Here is a 20,075-nt window from a genome sequence, read left to right as displayed (position 1 = left end):
TAATTATTTACTGAGCACAGCCTCCTGAGGAAACATCCTGTTGTTAACTGAGATTACTCAACTATAATAAGGCTAAAGGGATTTTTAAAAATTCTCCCAGCTCTGCAGTTTTGACAGAAGTCCCATAACAGGACTGTCTTGCTGAGTGAGACAGGTGTGTGTGGTCCTGTGGTTGGCTCGGTGGGATCCATGCTGCTCTGGCGCTACATGCTGGGACACTGCCTCTTGGTGGACTGCCGTCTGGATAGCACCTCTTTAAGACCCCCCCTTCCTCCACGGACATTCCTGCCTTTTTGGCTGTCATCGCCATTTACATTCTCAAGCCATTTCTCAAAAATAGTAATCTGACAAGCAAATATTTCCTGGCTCTCAGCAGGGAGAAGAGTTCAGGTGAAGGTGTTTGCTTGACCGCTTTGCTTTCCTCAGTGGAGTGAAAGCACTAAAGAAAGAAGAGACCAACTTCCTACGGTGCTGGAACATCGTGCCGTCTGATTCACTACCCAACTGTAGGAAATGGAGAGAAGTCACAGATTTGACGAAGTGCTGGCAGAGTTCCTCTCCCTGTTGTCAGGCAATGTATCAGGTGTCACCTAAGGCCAGCCTTCATACTGGCTTGCCCAATGCACTTACTATTAATGTATACAGATGGACCCCTTTAAAAATAACAGGAAAAAGGGTCTCATACAGCCCTGGCCAGCCTGCGCCTTGCTGTGCAGATGAGGCTGGCCTCAGACTCCCAGAGACCCACCTGCCTCTGCTACTCCCTTCCCAGGGCTGGGAGTGAGGGCCAGACACAATACCCAACTGTGCGGGGACATTTTGAAAAGAATAATGTAGAATCCCTTGGCCCTCTGTCATCTTTAATCAACATTCCTCATGTTCTGACTGTACTGCAAGGCAGGCTTTGTGTGCAAAAGCAGGCCTGAGGGAGGCTCGGAGCACAGGACATGCTGTGGTGACTGCAGGTAGCACAGGGCTGCTGGGCAGCGGGACAGCAAGACTGGGTGAACTAATTTCTCTAGCATTGGAGGAAATACTTTACCATTAGTGTATGTTTGGGGATCGGTTCTCTCCAGCCAGCACGGGCTTCAGGAACGGAAGAAAGTTAGCAGCTGTGGACCTGCTAAACCATCTCACTGGCCCAATTCTTTTATTTATTATTTATTATTTTTAATACTGCCAAGTTGTTTTATAAAAGTATTGCATGTGAGTGACAGTAACTGAGTTTTCCATGTAATCACCAGAACTGCGTCACCTCGCTCTCTCCCTCGCTGAGCCGAGGAAACCCGAATGAAACCTCCATAGCTTGGAGGCTGCGGCGGCGGCGTTGGCCTTGGTGGTATTGACCTTGGCGTTTCTCTTATTATTGGGGATGTTGAGCATTTCCTCGTTTTTTTAATTATTTATTGTCTCTTGTAAAAGAACTTTATTCACTTGAAGTCTTGGCTTTCTTATATACCTGCTCCTACCTTCTAAACCAACCTATTGAGGCAACATTTATGTAACGTGGATTAACAATTATTATGTGAGCAGCACAATGGCATTTAATACAGCCACAGCGCTGTGTAAGCCCAGACTGTATTCCATGTGAAAGATTCCCATTGCCCCATGGAGCCTTAGGAGTCAGTCTGTCCTACCGTCTCCCTGTCTTCTGGGAACCAACCATTTACCCCTGTTCTGGTCTTATGGATTTATGGGTCGGGTGTTAATTTTATGTGATGGAATGATGCAGTGTTACCTTTTGTGCTTTTCATTCACTAAGTATTTCTTTTAAAATTATTAGTATTAGTTTAATTACTACATGTAAAAACTTACCCCCATTTAAAAAAGCATATACTATTGTAAGCACTGAGGTACTACTGTCAGTAGTATATGGTTCCCCCAAACAACAGCATACATGGCACACAGCATACATGACACACTGCTGCAAAGGTCCAAATGCCTCCACTTGTAAGCATTGCTTTTGCAGAGGGTACTGGTGAGGTGACTGAGAGCTGGGTGATCGGTGCAGAGGGAGGCTGGTTAGAATGAGCAGTGGTTAGGTTTGGGGGGACCCTGATGTGAAGGGGCACTGAGTGTGTTTCTAGGCCAAAAGGCAAAGGACAAAGGTTAACTAGCCTGTCACAGTAACTTCCACTATCAGAATAGCACTATAACTGTCTACTTGATTTAGATTATTTGTACCCGGATATATTCTAAGCTGATGGCTTAGTCTTTAAACTTTGACATCTATAAGCATGTGCTTAGTGGTTTTACGTATGGAGTGAGTACAGCAAAAATTATGCTATGCAGATGCGGAGAGTAAGGCATAAAATTTCCCTTTGAAGTAACACTGTAAAGAAGATTTTGCATTAACTTTTTCATGACTGAGAGCTTCTGAAGGGCTGGTTCTCGGAGCATATAGTCCAGTTTATACCTACAGATGTAACTGCACTTACAACAGTGACAGGTAAATAGCTTCTCCCTGACCAGCTGAGAGGAAAAAAACCACAAGTATTTGCAAGTTAGTGACATCACCACAGCTTGTGATCATAGTATACTACCTGAAGCTTTTAGAATTTTTCCTCATAATGAATATGTGTGTGTCATGCTCAGGCCTGCACTTGTAGACTTGGTACCAGGAATAAGATCTGTCTCTTGTCATGTAAGTGCCCCTCTTCCTATCTCCTCAAGCCTTGTTTCTTCACGGCTCCGTGTGCCATGTGACAGCCTGCATCCCAAGTCAGGGAAACCAGAGTCCCCACGTCGTTGTCTGGCAACAGCACAGTTGCCTCCGGGCAGACGGCCGTGCACAGGCAGACAGGCATCCTCAGGGTGGTGGGCGTACACAAGTCACTTTCTTCGGCATTAGATCCTTTGATATTGTATGTAATTCCTTTATCAAAAGAAAAATATTTTTCTGGGCAGCTCATTGGCATGAGGTAGATTTTGAGTACAATTCTAAAACCAGGAAATTTTTTAAAACTCAAATTGTGTTCAGACTTATTCCATGATTTCACAGTAAACTTGGCAAATGGTTGCATTTAATATCTCTGAGATTCATTTAAGTCAATCAGCAGATTTAGATTTACTGTTCACCAGGCTCCACGCTGTCTAGCTGTTTTAGTTAGGGTTCTATTGCAGTAATTAAAATACCAGGAGCAAAACAAGTTGAGGAGAAAGGGTTTATTTCAGCTTCCATTTTTCTGGTCTCAGTCCATCACTGAAGAAAGTTAAGACAGGAACTCAAACAAGGCAGGGACCTGGAGGCTGAGGCCGAGGGCAGCCATGCTTACTGGCTTGCTCATGGCTGGCTCAGTGAGTTTCCTTGCAGAGCCCAGGGCCACCAGCTCAGGGCTGAGCTAGGCCCTCCCTCATCAACCATAAGTCAGTCAAGAAAATGCACCCAGGCGTGCCCACAATCTAGTCTGTCAGGGGCATTTTCTCAATCACGGCTTTCTCTTTCCCAATGACTGCACTGTGCCAAGTTGGCAGAAACTAACCAGCACAGTTAAATTACCTCTCCTCCCTCCCTCGTGGGGAAAACCAAAACACTAAAATCATATCAGGTACTGAGACTCTTGTAGAGAACTATGTGGAGCACATATGCCAGGATCCAGAGTTTGTAGATCTACCTTAGAGGCAAGACGTGTGTTTCTGTTAATAGAGCGGTCCTGGGAGCACAGTTGAATCCCATGAGGATTTGGAATGCGACTCAGTACCACTTGGGAATAAATAGGAGGATTGGTGGCAGATTGTATCAATAACCACTCATAATGGCCTAGAGGGTTCCTGTGTGATCCCTTTCTGTTTTCACACGAATCCAGGGCAGGAAATTGAGTTGCTGGAAGGGCATGTAGATTAGGGGATTACCACCTCTAGAGAGAGAGGTGCCGAGTTAGGAGGGTTCACAGCTTGGCTGTGTTAATGCTGCTTCCCTCGGGATTGACTGTATGGTTCAAAAGCTCTTGAAGCCTTGAAGTAGGTAAGTGAAGAAAGAGGTGTCCGGGTTTTGTGTTCTGGAGAGGCCATTATAATGCAAATTCTAGGAATAGTGAAGAGCTAGAAGAAATGGAACTTAGTGTACTGATTTTTTTTCTTAAATATTTACTGTATGAGTGTTCTATCTGCATGTACACCTGCGTGCCAGAAGAGGGCACTAGATTCCAGTATAATTGGGTGTGGGCTACCATGTGGTTGCTGAGAATTGAACTCAGGACCTCTGGAAGAACAGATGGTCTTCTTAACCAGCAAGCTATCTCTCCAGCCCCAGGGGACTGCCTTTTGACAGGTCTGGTTTGATGGACGGATCACAGTGTGTCTCTTCTGGTTTGTCGTAGGTTAACGAAGCCCCTGTCCTTCGCCGACTGTGTCGGGGATGAGCTGCCGTGGGGATGGGAGGCAGGCTTTGACCCCCAGATTGGTGCCTACTACATCGATCACATCAACAGTAAGTTTTCTCTTTGGTGAAAGAAAGTATATTAGAGAACAAATCTAAAACTCTGCGAGCAGTCCTCCAAAAGGATCAATGTTTTACAAAGTAACTCGCCTTATTTTAAACTCCTGTTGTCTTAGTGTCTAGCTCAATTCCAGGGCCCCCCAGTTTAAGAGCTTGGTGTGTGTGTGTGTGTGTATGTGTGTGAGAAACTTGGTATGGAGAGAGAAGAAAGAGGGTGTCTGGTCTTCCTGCTGGGCCGGCGATGGGTCTAGATTCCTGTACACACCAGCGGAGCTGTGTCTGTGGTGACTGGAGCTCCTCTATGGCCCCGAGCCTCCTGATTACAGCTCTCCTGCTTGTCTTGAAAACATGACATGGTGTGTTCTAAAGTTGGATCTGGGGTGGCCTGGGTGCAGGGGTGGGCGAGTGGGCGCACCCGTCAGTGGTTCTGGAGGTAGCAGAGCTGTCTGAAGGCAGCCAAGCCCTTTCTTTCCCTCCTTCCCTCTGTGTGCTCAGGTGCCTCTGGGCTGCTGGGGAGGAACTCTTGCTTTCAAGCTTTCAGGTCTGCCTGGGAATGCCTAAGTCAGAAACTGCCATGGCCACGAACTTCGTGTATGCAGACCTTAAAAAATAATGTATGTGTCTGTGAGTGGGCGTATGCCTGTGAGTGCAGCGCCTGTGGGGTTCAGATGGGGGCGTCAGATCTCCTAGATCCCTGCAGGAGCTGGAGTTGTGGGCAGTCAGGAGCCCTGTGGGATGCTGGGAACCAAACTTTGGTCCTCTGCAGAGCAGTAGAGCTCTCTCTAGTGCTGAACCTTCTCTTTAAGCCCCAATCATACACTTCTTGGGTTGTTTTGTTTCTTGTTTGTTTGTTTGTTTGTTTTTGTTTTTTGTTTCTCTTTGTATCCCTGGCTTCCTGGAACTTGCTCTGTAACCAGGCTGGCCTCAAACTCAGAGGGTTGTCCGCCTCTGCTTTCCCGAGTGCTGGGGCTAAAGGCCTGTGCCATCACCACCTGGAGATGCACTTTAAAAAAATACACGCTTGTAGTATTTCTTTATTCATTGTATATATGTTCCTGCATGTTTACATGAATATTTATTTTTTTATTAAGCCCTTTAAAGGCTTATTCAAAGCCTTTAAATTCAGGCTTATTTTGTAGTATACAGAAATCAGGACTGTTCACTTTATTTCATTTAAAATTGTTTTCATAGATTTGAGAAAGCCTGTAATTGATTGATAGCCATCGAAAGATATACAGATAGTGCTATATATTTTTAGGAAGTATGTCAATACCACCAGTGATAGTTTGTAGTGCCCTATGTAGGTATGTGACACATTCTTTAAAATGTATAATTTATCTTATGTGTATGAATGCTTTGCTGTCTGTATGTGTGTGCATCACGTGTGCACAGGTAGCCACAGTGGTCAGAAGTAGGCATCCACTTCCATGTATGTGTGTGCATCACGTGTGCACAGGTGACCACAGTGGTCAGAAGCAGGCGTCCACTTCCATGTATGTGTGTGCATCACGTGTGCACAGGTGACCACAGTGGTCAGAAGCAGGCACCCCTTCTCTGGAACTGCAGCTTTGGGTGGTGGACTCACCATGTGGGTCCTGCGAGAATGCTCTCCCATTAACTGCTAAGCCATTGCTTCAGCCCTACATAGGACATTTTTTGAGAGGCCCCAATAACTTATATTAAAGAGTAGATGAGATTCTTACAGGAAGGTGAGATTCAGAAGTAGAAGGAACAGATACTGTCTAAAGTCTGTTCTAAAGAGCAGGTGGGCAGCAGCACCCAGTTCATGAGACCAGAAAAGATTATTGAAGCCTCTGGGACTGGAGTTAAAGATGGCCGTGAACTGCCCCGTGGTGCTAGAACTCAGACCTGCGTCCTTTGAAGCAGCAGTGAGTGCTCAAAACCACTGAGTTGGCTGGAGGGATGGCTCAGCAGTTAAGAGCACTGACTGCTCTTCCAGAGGTCCTGAGTTCAATTCCCAGCAACCACATGGTGGCTCACAACCATCTGTAATGGGATCTGTGTGTAATGCCCTCCTCTGGTGTGTCTGAAGACAGCGACAGTGTGCTCACATATATTAAAATAAATAAATAAATCTTTAAAAAAAAATCACCAAGTTGTCTCTCTAGTCCAACTTTGTATTTTTTAAATAAGGTTTTCTTGCTAGAGTAGTGTTATATACTACTAATAATATGTATCACCTGTCTGTCCATTTAATATACACTTATGGTTTATCACTGATTAACCATCAAAGCCATACTCTTTACAAATGGCAGAGGCTAATTTTGTTAAAATTGAGGTCATTTTAAACAGTATATTTCATCCGTATATAATTGCAAATATACAATTCACTAGAATATCTGAAATAGCTATTTCAGATATATTTCACTTTGTAATTCTTACTTTATTTTTTTGTTGTTTTTGTTTGTTTGTTTGTTTGTTTTGGATTTGGTTTGGACAGGGTTTCTCTGTATAGCCCTGGCTGTCCTGGAACTCACTCTGTAGACCAGGCTGGCCTCAAAGTCAGAAATTCACCTGCCTCTGCCTCCCAGAGTGCTGGGATTACAGATGTGTGTCACCACTGCCTGGCTGTAATTCTTACTTTAGATGGATAAAATTAGCATTCTTTCCATCAAAGTAATATCTGGGAAACTAAAAGCCAAACAGTTGTATAGGTTTGAGACGTACGTAGCTCTGGGTAGCCCGGAACTTGGCTATTTAGACCATTCTGGCCTCAAAAGTTACAAAAATATGCCTTTCTCTTTATCTTGAATGCTAGGAATAAAGTATTGGCTACTACACCCAGCACTTTAGTGGTTATTTTATGTTTTTCTGTCTTAATATATAAATACTGCAAAGTCTCACAATGAATCTAAACGAAAACCACAAAAAAATATGAGTAACACATTTCTCTCTGCACCTTAATACGCCTTCCAGGTGTGTTCTCTTTCTCCCTGCCTACATGCTCTCCGGGATAACTGTGAATGAGGCCCGGCGCCAAACCATTCCTTACTTAGACAGGTGCGTGTGTGTGTGTGTGTGTGTGTGTGTGTGTGTGTGTGTGTGTGTGACTGACTTGTTTTGTATGTTTCTTGAATGCAAATCTTGTTGATGCCACTGTTGTGTCTTAGGACACAAAAGATTTGACATGCATGCATTCCCCACAGATGCAGTCCCTGACAGCCATGACCCTCATGAATTTCATCTCCTCCACCGTTCCCTGTTTTCTTGGTGTTCATGCTTGCTGAGGTCACCTGAGACACCACAAGATGGTGACAGCTCTGGCCCCGCTGTAATCTTGACTTCTTTGATTTGTGGTCGTGGGTCATTCCTCCCCCTGGCTCCTGTACCGAGTGGGATCTTTGTCCTGGACGTCCTTTTCAGGACCTGCTTGTTTCCTCCCGCATTTCTCTTCCTGACCTTCTTTATCAATGCCTTCTTGTGGGACTTCTGGGAGATTTTTCTGTTCTTAGCATTCTGTGGATCTTCATGGGTGATAACTTCAGTTTCTTCTGTTAGACTGGTGATTGCTAAATTTGTCCCTCAAGCCTTTCAGAATCCTGGATGTAATATTTGCTTTCTTTCTAGAGCATCACTTTTCCATTCTGCCCATTTGCCTGTCTTCACCCCCTGCCTGAGCTAATACTCCATGGAAGGCCAGCAGGAGCGACTATGTGCCTCCTTGGCTGGCTTCTGTTCTCTGGGTATTGGTCTAACTCCAGCTCCGAACCCTGCATCCCTCGGCCTTCCCTTACAGGCCTATTTTATTTTTATATATATATATATATATATATACATACATACATACATACACACACACACACACATACATATACACATATATATCATGCCTCTGTTCCCCAGGGCTTCCTGCTACACCCCACACTGTACAGCCCCTTCCCAAGGAGCAGGTGCATTCGCCCCACATTTCCGTAGTACTCGGCACACAGGGAATTTTAAAGTATTGCCATCATGCACTTGTATTTGTTTGCACATCATGAATCTTCACCAGCTTGTTAGCCTCTTGGAGGCAGTGACTGCATCTTAGATATTTAATCTTGGATACCTTGTTTGCACTCATGAAGGGAGAGCTGTGTCATGTCAGTAACAGAATAAAGGCTGATTGCTTTTCCTAAATAAAGGATTTAAAGTGCATTTCAAGCATATGTTATATACTTCAGAAAGAAATGTTCTGAATATATAAAACCTTGATTATCAGAACATTAATTTTTAAGCCTACCACTTTGCTTTACTATATAATTGTAGCCCTGTAGCCCAGTGAATATACTATTCCCCAAGGGACCTGAGTTACTCGAAGCAAGTCATTTCCTTACTGAGAAGGAGTTGCCTGTTGTCTCATTAATCTTCAAGACATTCCTGCAAAGTAGTTTATCGGGAGCAAATGGTATTATTTCTTCATAACAGCTGGTCCACACATATGTTGTGCTCTGACATTGTATAGTTTCAGCATTATTTCCTCTTTATTTAGACAAAAAACGAGACAAGAAATGTTTGGTTGCTAAATAATCTTGCTGCAAAACACTCTTAAATATCAGCAGTAAAGGATTTGACCTTGATAGTGAAGCAGTATCTTTGGGCTGCGTCTCACTTTTGCATTTTGCCTCCTCAGTATGTGTGTGTGTGGCACACAGGCAGTAAGGACGGGATGTTTGTGTCTACCTAGAAAGTAGTTTGTGTGTGACATTTTGATACTTTTACTACAGCCAGAAGGGAATGACTCTTAAAAGGTTAACTTATTTGTATATATTTATGTGAACCTGCATGAATTTATGTGCCCCATTGGCCTGGTGCCGTTCTTGTGAACCAGTCCCCCAATGAATAAAGGAGCCAATCACTGGGCGAGTAGACAGGACTTCCAGGTTGGACGGAGGAAGAGAGGGAGCAGGAGAGAGTTGCTTTTGGAAAGGGGACAGCAGAGGGGTAATATGAGGATGCTAGAGTTTCCTAGTATCATGGCGGATATGCAAGGATTCGCCACAGGAGGAATCACATTTTAATAAGGCTTACAAGATTAGGTTTTAGTTGTTACTCTCAGAGATTGAGTTACCGTTGTTTCTGAACTAAGTTGGTATTGCATTTTCCTTCACGTGGTGGCTCGTCTGGGCAAAGTGTGGATTTGCCTGAGGTGCTCCACAAAGGCCTTGGGGGATTTGAAGCACAGGGCTGGCATAGTAGCGACTTGCCAGTGGGAACCTAGCAAGCTGGGTGGAGAGATTGTGGAGTTCAGAATAAAATTCACGAAATAAAAACAGGTCAGTCGTTGCCCGCCAGTGCATGGCCAGCCAGGCTGCTGGGACAGAGGCACAAACGCAGGAACATGCAAGGTTTTTGTTGTTGTTTTTTTGTTTTGTTTTGTTTTTAATATTTCCCGTAACACACCATGGATGTGCAGGAGCCAGGGAAGTCAAGAAGAAGGTACAGGAACTGGAGTTTCTGGAGGTCCGAGCCGCCACGTGGGTTCTGGGAGTCAAACCTAGGTCCTCTGGAAGTGCACTGAGTTATCACCGGTCCCGGGACCATCTCTCCAGCTCCAGAAGAAAAGCCTTTGATAGCTCAGTACTACCATGACTTTATTCTTCTAGTAATCGAAGTACTGATATTATACACACAGCTGCATAGATATTGCATATATTTTCAATGAATTTTGACCAACGTGATCCTTCGTAACTCTTGCCACAAACAAGACACGGAATGTTTCTATCATCCAGCCAGCCCTTCTGCACTGCTACAAACTTTGCTCGGATTTCCGTCACCATTGCTTCGATTTGTCTATCTAGAAGTCACTGCAAAAGGGTGCTGTTGGGTGTGGTGCTTGTTTGTTTGTAAAGGACAGCGTGTCATTGTAGTCCCGGCTGGAGTTTTCTGTGCAGTCTGGGCTGTCCTCAAACCCACGGAGCTCTCCTTCCTTCCTTCTCTTCCCTGTGCCACTTTCCCTAGATTCTTTTACTTGACATATTTAGAAAAATCAAACCGAGGCCCAGCCCCTGTCACGAGCCAGTGTGATGGGAGGTGACTAAGGACAGCCTGCTGTGAGAAGCCTGCACTGCCACCTGAGGCCGTGGTGACGATGTCTAGGCAGCAGCAGGGTCCATGTCGATGTCCAAGGCCCCTGTGACCACCAAAGGCCATTCTGGCATCCCTGCTCCTGGAGCCGTGTTGATGTCTGAGGGCTACACAGAGGTGGCCCTTCCCCTTACTAGCTGTGCCACTGAGATCGGCCCCAACACCTTGCCCAGGTAGCAGAGTAGAGCTGGCCTCGGAGGGGTGGGGGACATGGGTGAGGTGGCCCAGAGGGTATAAGGATTGGAGAAATGCCTCCACACATTCACCCCTCAGCACCTGTGGCAGGCAGGAGAGCTGGCCCTGCCCCTCGATGGCTGCCGCATTTGGGAGAGTGGCCCTGAACCTCACCTGGGTGTGAGAGCAGGAGGGCGGGCCATGCCCCTCACTGGGGCGGTGCTGCCCTGGTGGTCCAGGAGCAGGAGAGCAAATAACTCAGCTACCACCCAGCCCCACAGCCAGGGCTCTGAGTTGGCTCACGCCAACATCTCCCCATCTGTGAACTGCTGGAGTGTGTGAAGAGCCAGTCCTGTAGATCCAAACCTGCAGGATCTCCATGACGCAGGGCACCGACAGGATGTCGGAGAGGAGTCCCAGTGAGGATCCAGTATTGATGGTGCAGCAGCAGCCAGAGGCCTTGGGCCAGACAAGTGACTCGTTGCAATGAACGTTTGCAAGCTGTTTGGGCAAATGGTATACTCTGTGACACACTGTGACACCTATAGCTTCCAGGGCGAGATGTTTTGTTTTTGTTGTTTTATTTTTTGTTTTCTTTTGGGGAGGTGTTGCAGGGGCAGAAAGGGAATATGGAGGGGCTGGGAGATGAGTGAGATTGGGGTGCATGGTGTGAAATTCACAAAGAATCAATAAAAAGTTAACACACACACACAACCACAAACGTGCACACAACCAACCACAAACATGTACTAATCCGGCCTAGAAGGATGGCTCAACAGATAACAGTACCTGCTGCTCTTTTAGGGAACTGGCTTCTGTTCCCAGAAGGCACAGAGGTGCTGGCAACCACTTGCAACTTCAGGTTCAGGAAATGCAGCGTCCTCCTCTGGATCACAGGATGGTATCATGTCCTCTGATGCACATGCATAGATAGTCTCAGGCACTTATACGTCAGGTCAAATACAGTAAGTATCTAAAAGTAAGCTGTCCTAATGAAGTGAATAAAACAAGCGTATTGTATACTTTATAACTGTACTTAATAGGGAACTCATTCAAAACATATGAACAGTTTTCTAAAAGCGTTAGTGAGAAAATCTAATTTCAAAATAAGCAACAAATTTAGACATTTCATGGGCATAACAGTGGCCTCCCTTATACTCATTTATGATATCAATATATTATATTCTTTTTTATTGCTTATTAGTATTCCATTTAAAAATCTATTCTGACATCAAAATTGTTCCTAGTTGGCGCTATTATGAAAAAGGCTGCTGTGAGCATTGTTATAGAAGGTTTTTTTTTTTTTAACTGTAACAAAGCTTTTTATCTTAACCTGTGTGAGCATGTGTGTGTGCAAGCTGTGAGTGCTGTGCATTGAACCCGGGCCTGTGCAGCCAGGCAGAGGCTGCCGCAGAGCCACAGCCCAGCTCGTGAGCACACTGAGTTTATATACAGTGTTAGCTCTATGTGCATTGCTGTGTGTGCAGCAGACCTCTTGAAGGCTAAACTGTGGCCTGGTCATGTTTGTGCCCCATTGTTCTCACGACAGCCACCATTTTTGCTGGTTTAGGTAAGAGTTTCACTCCATTAGGCATTGCATTTATTTTTTTGAAGTAAAAATTTGTGATTAAAATTCCCGAGTCATCTGTAGCCCAGGGCAGGATGGCCTCATGTTGTAAGCTTGCTAACGGTCTGGGGTAGGTTTGCGCTGCCTTTCTGTTGCTCATGCTTGGGGACATGCTTCCAGCTTTTAGTTATTGTGAATAATGTTGCAAGAAACATGGGTGTGAAACTTTCTTTGAGATCCTGTTTTTGGTTGTTTTGGATAAACACCCAGAAGGAGAATGCCTCGCTCCCAGCTCTGGTTCCATCTGAGGAATTTCAGCTGCCTTTTCACACGCAGTGGGCGCAGTGCACCAGAGTCCTGTTCCCTGCATCCTCTGCATCTGGCATTTACCTCCTGGAGACTTGCACAGCTAGACTCTCCTAAGGGGGCCTGAGAGACACACCGAGGCGGTTTTCATTGCATTTCCTTCAATATTAGTGATGTTGAACATCCCTGCCCATGTTTACTGGCCACTTGAATATCTTCTTTGAGGAAATCTCCTATTTTTTAACTGGGTTATTTGGAGGTTTAGGACTTCTTATGTGCGTGTTCTATTCACGAGTTCTTTATCAAATATATGCTTATGAGTACTTGTTTTTAAGTTTTGAATGTACTTATCTTGAGAAGTTGAATTTTTATTTCCCTTTTAAATGTTAAAAATTAAAGCTTTTTTTTTTTTTTGAAGAAAGTCTAACTGTATCCAGTCTGGCCTCTCATTCCTGGTGTCCTGCCTTAGTTTTCTGAGTGCTGGCTGTAGGCCTGGCCCACAGCGCTCCCACTGGGCAGCTCACAGCTGTCTGTAACTCCCACTTCAGGAGGATGTGAGACTTGTGTTCTGCAGACACCATGTGGCCCGTGCTCACATGCAAAAACATGCCATATACCTAATTTAATAAAAATAACAAAAAGTCTTACTTTAAGTTCACTTTTTGATGAAGCTCACCACATCACCCCTTCTCTCTCTCCTTCGTGGTTTTGTGTTGTGGCTGAGAAATCTGCACGGGTGGTACAGGTCTCCCCGTCGCTGTGTGATCTTTCTTGCTCTAGCATGTGTGTGAGGTTGCTCCAGAGCCATCGGCCTTTTTACTTTCCACACTGAAGTGCTTTAGCGCCTAGGTTGGAAGAGGCTCGAGATGGCTGTGACTCTGCTCCATCCATTTAGCTGGGTTTCCTCCCAGGTTCGAATGCTGTCACAGTAAGAGAGACCTCCGACTCGATCGATTTCCAGTGCCTAGTGGTGCCCTTAGGTCATGTGCATAGTTATGTTTACTTCAGAATCAATAACTATTTCTAGGCGAACTGGGAAGAGCGCTCATTGTGATGATACCCTGAACATGATACAACTTGCCATTTATTTAAAGATTTTAGTTTCTTGGGGTTTTCAGAATGGAGATTTTGGTTTGTTATTATTTCCATTGAATTCATGTAGAAGTTTTTATTTTCTGAATACAGTTACAGTAATACAGTGTAATCAATTCTTCTATACATAATTTACATACACAATGTATATATTTTAAGTATACTGCCACCTCAGTCACGACACAGACAGTTTTAGTCACAGGGGAATTTTGTCTTTGCCATTGACAATCAGCCTTTCCCCAACACCATGGGAATCTTTACCACTAGAGATGAATTTTGCCTTTTTTCCCCCCAAGGATTCCCAGGAATGACATTTAGACACCATTCACCCAGTGAAGATAGGTGCTGTGTGAATCTTCCTCCGTCCAAGTAGTGCTGGCTGTGTGGTTCTGTCTGGGCATGGATTCCTGGGCTTGCTTGTGAAGGAACCTACTGCAAGCTACCTTTTGTGGGCAGACGCCACCATGTGTAGTGTAGAGACCCAAGACGCGAGCCTTGGTAAGCACAGGGCGCCTTTGAGATGAAGTATCAGACTGGGCCTGCGAAGCCATTCTTGGTCTCGGAGAGTTCCAGCTGCTGTCTGCCCGAGTTCTCACCCTAAACTCCAGCTGGTGCAGGTGTGTGCGAAGTAAATCCCTGGGTAGTTTTCATTTGCGTCTTCCGGCAGGCTAGTGATGTACACATCTCTGGGTGCATCCCTCAGCATTGCTGTGTGAGTCTGTGCACACAGTTCTCTGCTCATCTATTTTGCCCAGGTTTTCGTCACCTATCCAGTTGCTAGAGAACTCTTTATGTTTTCTATGTTAAACTCCTCTGAAACTTTTTCTTCTGTTCTGTGGCTTCTGGTTTCAGTTTCCTTACAACAGATTTGAAGAGCTGAAGATTTTGGAAGTCCAGTTAATTTTTAAAAAGGCCTTCTACCTTTTGAGTTCTAAGAAGTCATGTTTTCCTTTGAGAAGGTGTAAAGCTTTTTCTTGCAGAGATTTCATGAAGCTCTTACGGTTTAGATTGCTGCTCCACGCCAGATTATTGTCTGAGTTTGATGTGAAGTAAACTTGAGGTCCGCTCATCCCAGACTATTTCTTTTCTTTCTTTAGTGTCTTTTGTCTGGTTGCATGCATCTGTGTGCATGTGTGCTTGCCCGTGCATGTATGTATGCCAGAGGTTGATATCACGTGTCTTGTTTTGTGGCTGTTCATGTTATTTTAAAGTCCGACTTGTTGAACCTAGAGCTCATGGATTTGGCTTGCACGGTAAACCCTTGGCATCCGCCTTGCCCCCAGGCACTCGGATTCTGGAAGCACCCTGTTCAGTGTTGGTGTTGAGGATCTAAACCAAGGCTCATGGTTCTACGTCATACACTGGGTCGTTGCCCCAGCCTCTCCATAACTATTTTTGTGTGGCTATTCTTTCCCCGCCTAAGTGAGTGATTACCTTTGCTTAAAATATGTTCATGTTCATATTGGTTACTGTTCTAGCTCTGTTGACCAAGGCAACCTAAAAAGGAAGCATTTACTTGGAGGCTCACTTATTGTTTCAGAGTTAGTCCACGATCATCATGACAGGAGACGTGGGCACAGGCAGGCAGGCAGGCAGGCTTGACACTGGAGCAGTAACTGAAAGATTGTATCCTGTCAGCAAGATGGAGGCAGAGAAGGAGCCAAACTGGGCCTAGAATGGGCTTTAGAAACCACCCCTCCAACATGGCCACACCCCTCATCCTTTATAAACAGTCCACCTACTGGGAACCCAACGTGCATATATATTGGGTGTGGCCATTCTTGTTCACACCACCACAGTGTGCACCTGTCTGCTTCTGAGTTTTCTGTTCTGCTCAGTTGATCTGTGTGTCTGTCTTTATGCTGATAGATAGCACATAATCACAATTACAAGGCTCTTCTCATGTCTTGAAATGGGGTCAAATGTGTGTTCTTTAATTTGGCTCTTTATTTGAATTATTTTTCAAAAACTACAAGGTTTTTATATTTCTGTGTAGATTGTAGATGCAAGCATCTTAGCAATTTGTATTTTAAAATCCTGAGTTGGCTTGGCTGAGCCCTGTTCCGTCTTCAAGGGAAGAGTCTCTGTTCTTGTGGTGACAGCTCAGCTTGCAGAAGGCGGGCCTCCGTGATCTTCACTCCTCCGCCTTATTCTGAGTGCTGTGCTCGATGACGTCACGGCTTCATTTTACAGCTCCCTCGTAGCCACATGATTTTGTATGGAAATTCCTCGTCCTTCAAATAGGGAAAGCTTTTTTCTTTTCTTTACCAACCGTGCTTTTCTCTTCTTTCCCTTCTTCTCCTTCCCTATGAGACAGACTTGTTCTTCAGTCACAGTCCCTGGGACTTGACATGTAGTGCTCTCATTATGAACAAGTACAAAATTAGTAATCAGATTATTCAGTTTTTCTCAAGTGACTTTTTTATTTATGGAGTGTATTGCTTATTTCTGACATTAAATTAAATAGACAGTAATTGATAAAATATAGGGATGTTTTCAGTGTCTACTGGAATCTGGCTACAAGACCCTATGTAGAGGCCCAGTTCCCTTGCACACACCTATGCTGGGAAGGACAGGGGTGGGACAGAGATAGCCACAGAGACAGAGAAGAGAGACAGAGATTCACTATGTAGCCCTGGCTGGCCTAGAACTTACCATGTAGATCTGGGTAGGCTCAAATTCAGAAATTTGCTTTCCTCTGCCTCCCCAGTACTGGGATTAAAGGTGCGCACTACCACACCTGGCCTTAACCCCTGTTATAAAGTCAGCTGTTATTGGCATCTAACCTGCACAACTTCCTGCATGCTTAAAATCATCTCTGGCTTACTTTCAGTGCGAATGCAATATAAATGGCTGTTCTGCTGTCTTGTTTAGTGAGTCGTGAGAAGATTAAAAAGTCTATATATGTTTACTAAAGATGTGCCTGTTATTGTCCTAGCTACAATATTTCTTCTATAGTTGATTGAGCTTCTGTTTTCCTCTCTGGTGGTAATTCATTCTGTCCTGTGTGTCTGTCTGCGTCTCTGTATGTATGTATCTGTCTCTGTCCTCGCTAATTCCAATATATAATGTCTGAGAGTCTGATACTAATGTTTTTCTCCTCATGATCTTGAGTAAAACAAAAAATCGTGTTTTAACATGTTCTTTTTTTTTTACTTTGATAGACATCTCCTTGAGAAAAGGATATAGGTGTTGAATTTTATTTTTAAAAAATTAGATTTAAAAAAAAATATGAGCAGGTAGCTATGGAAGCCAGAAGAGGGTGTGAGATCCCCTGGTGCAGCAGGCAAAGGGGTTGTGAGCTGTCCAGTGAGAGTGCTGGGCATGGGCTTGTGTCCTCTTAGGTCACCAGCCGTCTCCACCTGTGGCTGCTCTTCTGCGGGGGTGTAGACTTAGTTTTGCTGTTTAAGTAGTTCTTCTGGGATTTAAATTCTTATATAGAAGGCCTGTGGGGGAAAGAATTATTCTGTTTCTATACTTTTCTGTTTGTCTTTCTATTTATTCTTTTGTAGCTTTCCTTCTTCCTTGTGGACTGTGGCTATGACAGTGTCCCCGAAGTCTTTGATTTTGTCCACTATCTGTCTCATCTCGGCATTGGCCTTTATTAATAGTCGTTGACCTGGGAGAGTAGGTAGTCTTTCTTTTCCTTTTTCTAAAAAGGTTTATTATGTGCTTGTCGTGTGCATGAGTATGGGCTGTCCCTGAGTTTGTGTGCATATTCATGCGTGTCCTGCCGGCAGAAGATGGGGAGGGCAAGAGCAGACCTGGAACTAGACTCATAGGTGGCTGTGAGCAGCCATGTGGGTGCTGGAAACGGGACCTGAGTCCTCTGGGCGAACAGCAAGTGCTGTAAGCTGCGGACCCGCCTCGATAGGCTGCCATAACTCTGTGTATGTTAAGTAATTTTAGATAGGACCATGGATACGTGAGGATTCTGAAACTGCACTTACCTTTTAGAGGGTGATTGTGTTAGTGGTGATGAATCTGACTGTGCTCGAATGGACTCGCTCTCCTGTCTTCTATGAGCTTTTATTCTAGGCTCATTTTGGTTTCCAGAGCCTCACAGACTGACAGGGTCTGCCTTGCACGCACGTCACCCACAAGTGGCCTGGATCTGGTGGCTGTCTACCCTGTCCGTTCTCAAGTCCTCTTGATGTCTATTCAGTGAGTTTAGTAGTGAGCTCACGCACAGATCTTTCAAGGACACACCCCTTTCTGAAGTGTGTCCTCTCTCTCATCTCTTCCCTGCAAACTGCAGCTCTAGCCGTGCTGCCTTATCTGACACTGTACGTGTGTGGTGCATGGCAGGCGGCGGGGGAGGTGAAGCTGAGGTGGGGTGCTGGTCAGCCTTAGTAGTCAGCTTGGCACTCGGGGAAGAGGGGACCCTAACCGGGAACCGCCTCCATCAGAGAGGTCTGGGCGTGGCTGTGGGGAGTGTCTTTATTGCTAATTAATGGTAGGGCCCAACCAATCGTGACCCCTGCCATCGCTGGAAAGGTATTCCTGGACTGTATGACAAGGGTCTTAGAACAGGAGCTTAGGTGAAGTTCAGCTGGGTGGGTTCTTCCGTGGTCTCTGTTTCTGTTCTGAGTGTGACCTTAAGTCAAGTAAATCCTTTTCTTCCTCAAGTTGCTTTATTCTGTGGTTCTCAACCTGCGAGTCTCCACCCCCTGGGGGTTGAACGACCCTTTCACAGGGGTTGCCTAAGAGAAGCAGAAAACACAGATATTTCTATTATGATTTATAACAGTTGCAAAATTAGCTATGAAGTAGCAACAAAAATAATTTTATGTTGGGGGTGTTGTAATAAATATTTAATCTCAATCTGGGTTTTCTACCCTGCCTTTGATCATTCAGTTCCTAGATAAAAGACACAGAGCTTTTATATTTATAATAAGCCTTAACGAGCACAAGAGCTGGGCAGATATCACCCTCTATGCCAGTACGCCTACTTCCCTGCCAATAACCCCGAGATAAGCCTCGCCGTGTTCCATCTGGGCCCCTCTTACGCGGGCTGGCCAGGGCTCATGGACGGTTCTCCTGATTGTTTACCCTGTGGCGTCTTCCCTTCTCTCCAAGTCTCCCTCTTCCTCGTGGTCCTGCCTCAGGCTCCAAGCCCAGGCACTGTAAACCCCGCCCACGTCTCTTCTGCCCAGCTGTCGGCATCTTTATTCAACCAATAGTTTTATATTAAGGAGCAAGGGCCCAGAGCATCACTTGATGTACATGAGGATTCTCTTGTCCCGGAGGCAGTGAGGACCAGTATTTAGCATGATTGTATATCGCAACAGGCCATTGTGGGGGTCGTCACAACATGATCTGTATCAGAAGGGACACAGCATTAGAAAGGACGAGAGCTTTACTCAATGTTTTAGCACAGCAAGAGAAACCAGACTACAGCAGGCGGCTGCTAGCCTGAGGTTTCTGCTGGTTCTTTTTTTTTTTTCTTGGGTGGGTCCCAGGAGACTCAAGCATTGTCTGGCAACATCAGTCCCCTCTCCACACTCTTGACAACAAGTAGATTTTTGTTTGGGAGTTTTTCTTCTCAAGTCCATTTGTAATCTCTTGAGATCCAGGAGCCAACAAGAAACATTACAGGAGTAACACAACAAAGCAGGAGTTACTCTTGTGTTTTATTTTCTTCCCAGGCCTGCCTCCCGCTGTTTAGTCTTCATTTGATTTTCTGGGTTCTGTGCTCTGATGTTAGTTGTAATCTCTGGGACTAATGGGTGATGTGTGCGTCCTCTGTGTTACCCTGAAACAACTTCCTAGGCAACACGTGTTTTACTGGGATTTGAAGAAAAGTTCTGGTGCGTGTATGATGTTTTGTCTAGTGTTGTCTCAGTGGAGAACGTTAATCTCAAACTTTTCTGTTGCTTCCCTGTCTGATCCTCTAATCCCCCAGATAGACAAACTGTTATTTAGAAGGAAGAGAACGTGTAGAGAGATTTCTAGGTCCTTAGCATAATCAAGTAAAACCTAATATAGATGAGACGTGCATTCGGGTCTGCCTCTGCCGTGACACTGAGGTAGTGTTTGGCACTTTGAGAGCCCTGTTAAATTCATTAAAGCACTATAGTGCTCATGCTAGACCTTTATGTCGATAGACCCCCTTTTAGTGGTTAAGTTTCCTCTAAGCTGTTGGGCACCTGAAATAACTAGACTCTCTGACTGACTAACTGCATTTAGCAGAGGCAGCCTAGACACAACTTCAGGACTGCCCGAGGAGGCGGAGGCAGGGCTCTATCTAGCTGCCTGCTGCTGAAGTGGCTTTGGGTTCAAAGCCTACATCCTGCTTGATCTTTTAGGAACTTGACACAAGTACAGGGTTATCTGGGACTCGGAATCGCAATTAAGAAATGGTCTCTATCAGATTGCCTGTAGGGAAGTGTGTGGGGCATTTTCATTATTAAT

At 45.0% G+C, this 20,075-nt stretch overlaps 1 protein-coding gene across 1 annotated transcript in view; it reads left to right on the top strand.

Moving 5' to 3' along the window:
- Wwc2 (WW and C2 domain containing 2) overlaps positions 1-20,075 on the top strand; it is a 154,999-nt gene that overhangs the window by 59,685 nt on the left and 75,239 nt on the right. The window contains exon 2 of the mRNA XM_052162251.1: positions 4,320-4,429. Coding sequence (XP_052018211.1) covers positions 4,320-4,429 — 110 coding nt within the window. The remainder of the gene's footprint in view (positions 1-4,319; positions 4,430-20,075) is intronic.

The sequence above is a fragment of the Apodemus sylvaticus genome, chromosome 18 (assembly GCF_947179515.1).
Source record: "Apodemus sylvaticus chromosome 18, mApoSyl1.1, whole genome shotgun sequence".
Classification (NCBI taxonomy): domain Eukaryota; kingdom Metazoa; phylum Chordata; class Mammalia; order Rodentia; family Muridae; genus Apodemus; species Apodemus sylvaticus.
The sequence above is the reverse complement of the archived record's forward strand: the minus strand, read 5'-3'. Positions and strand labels throughout refer to the sequence as shown.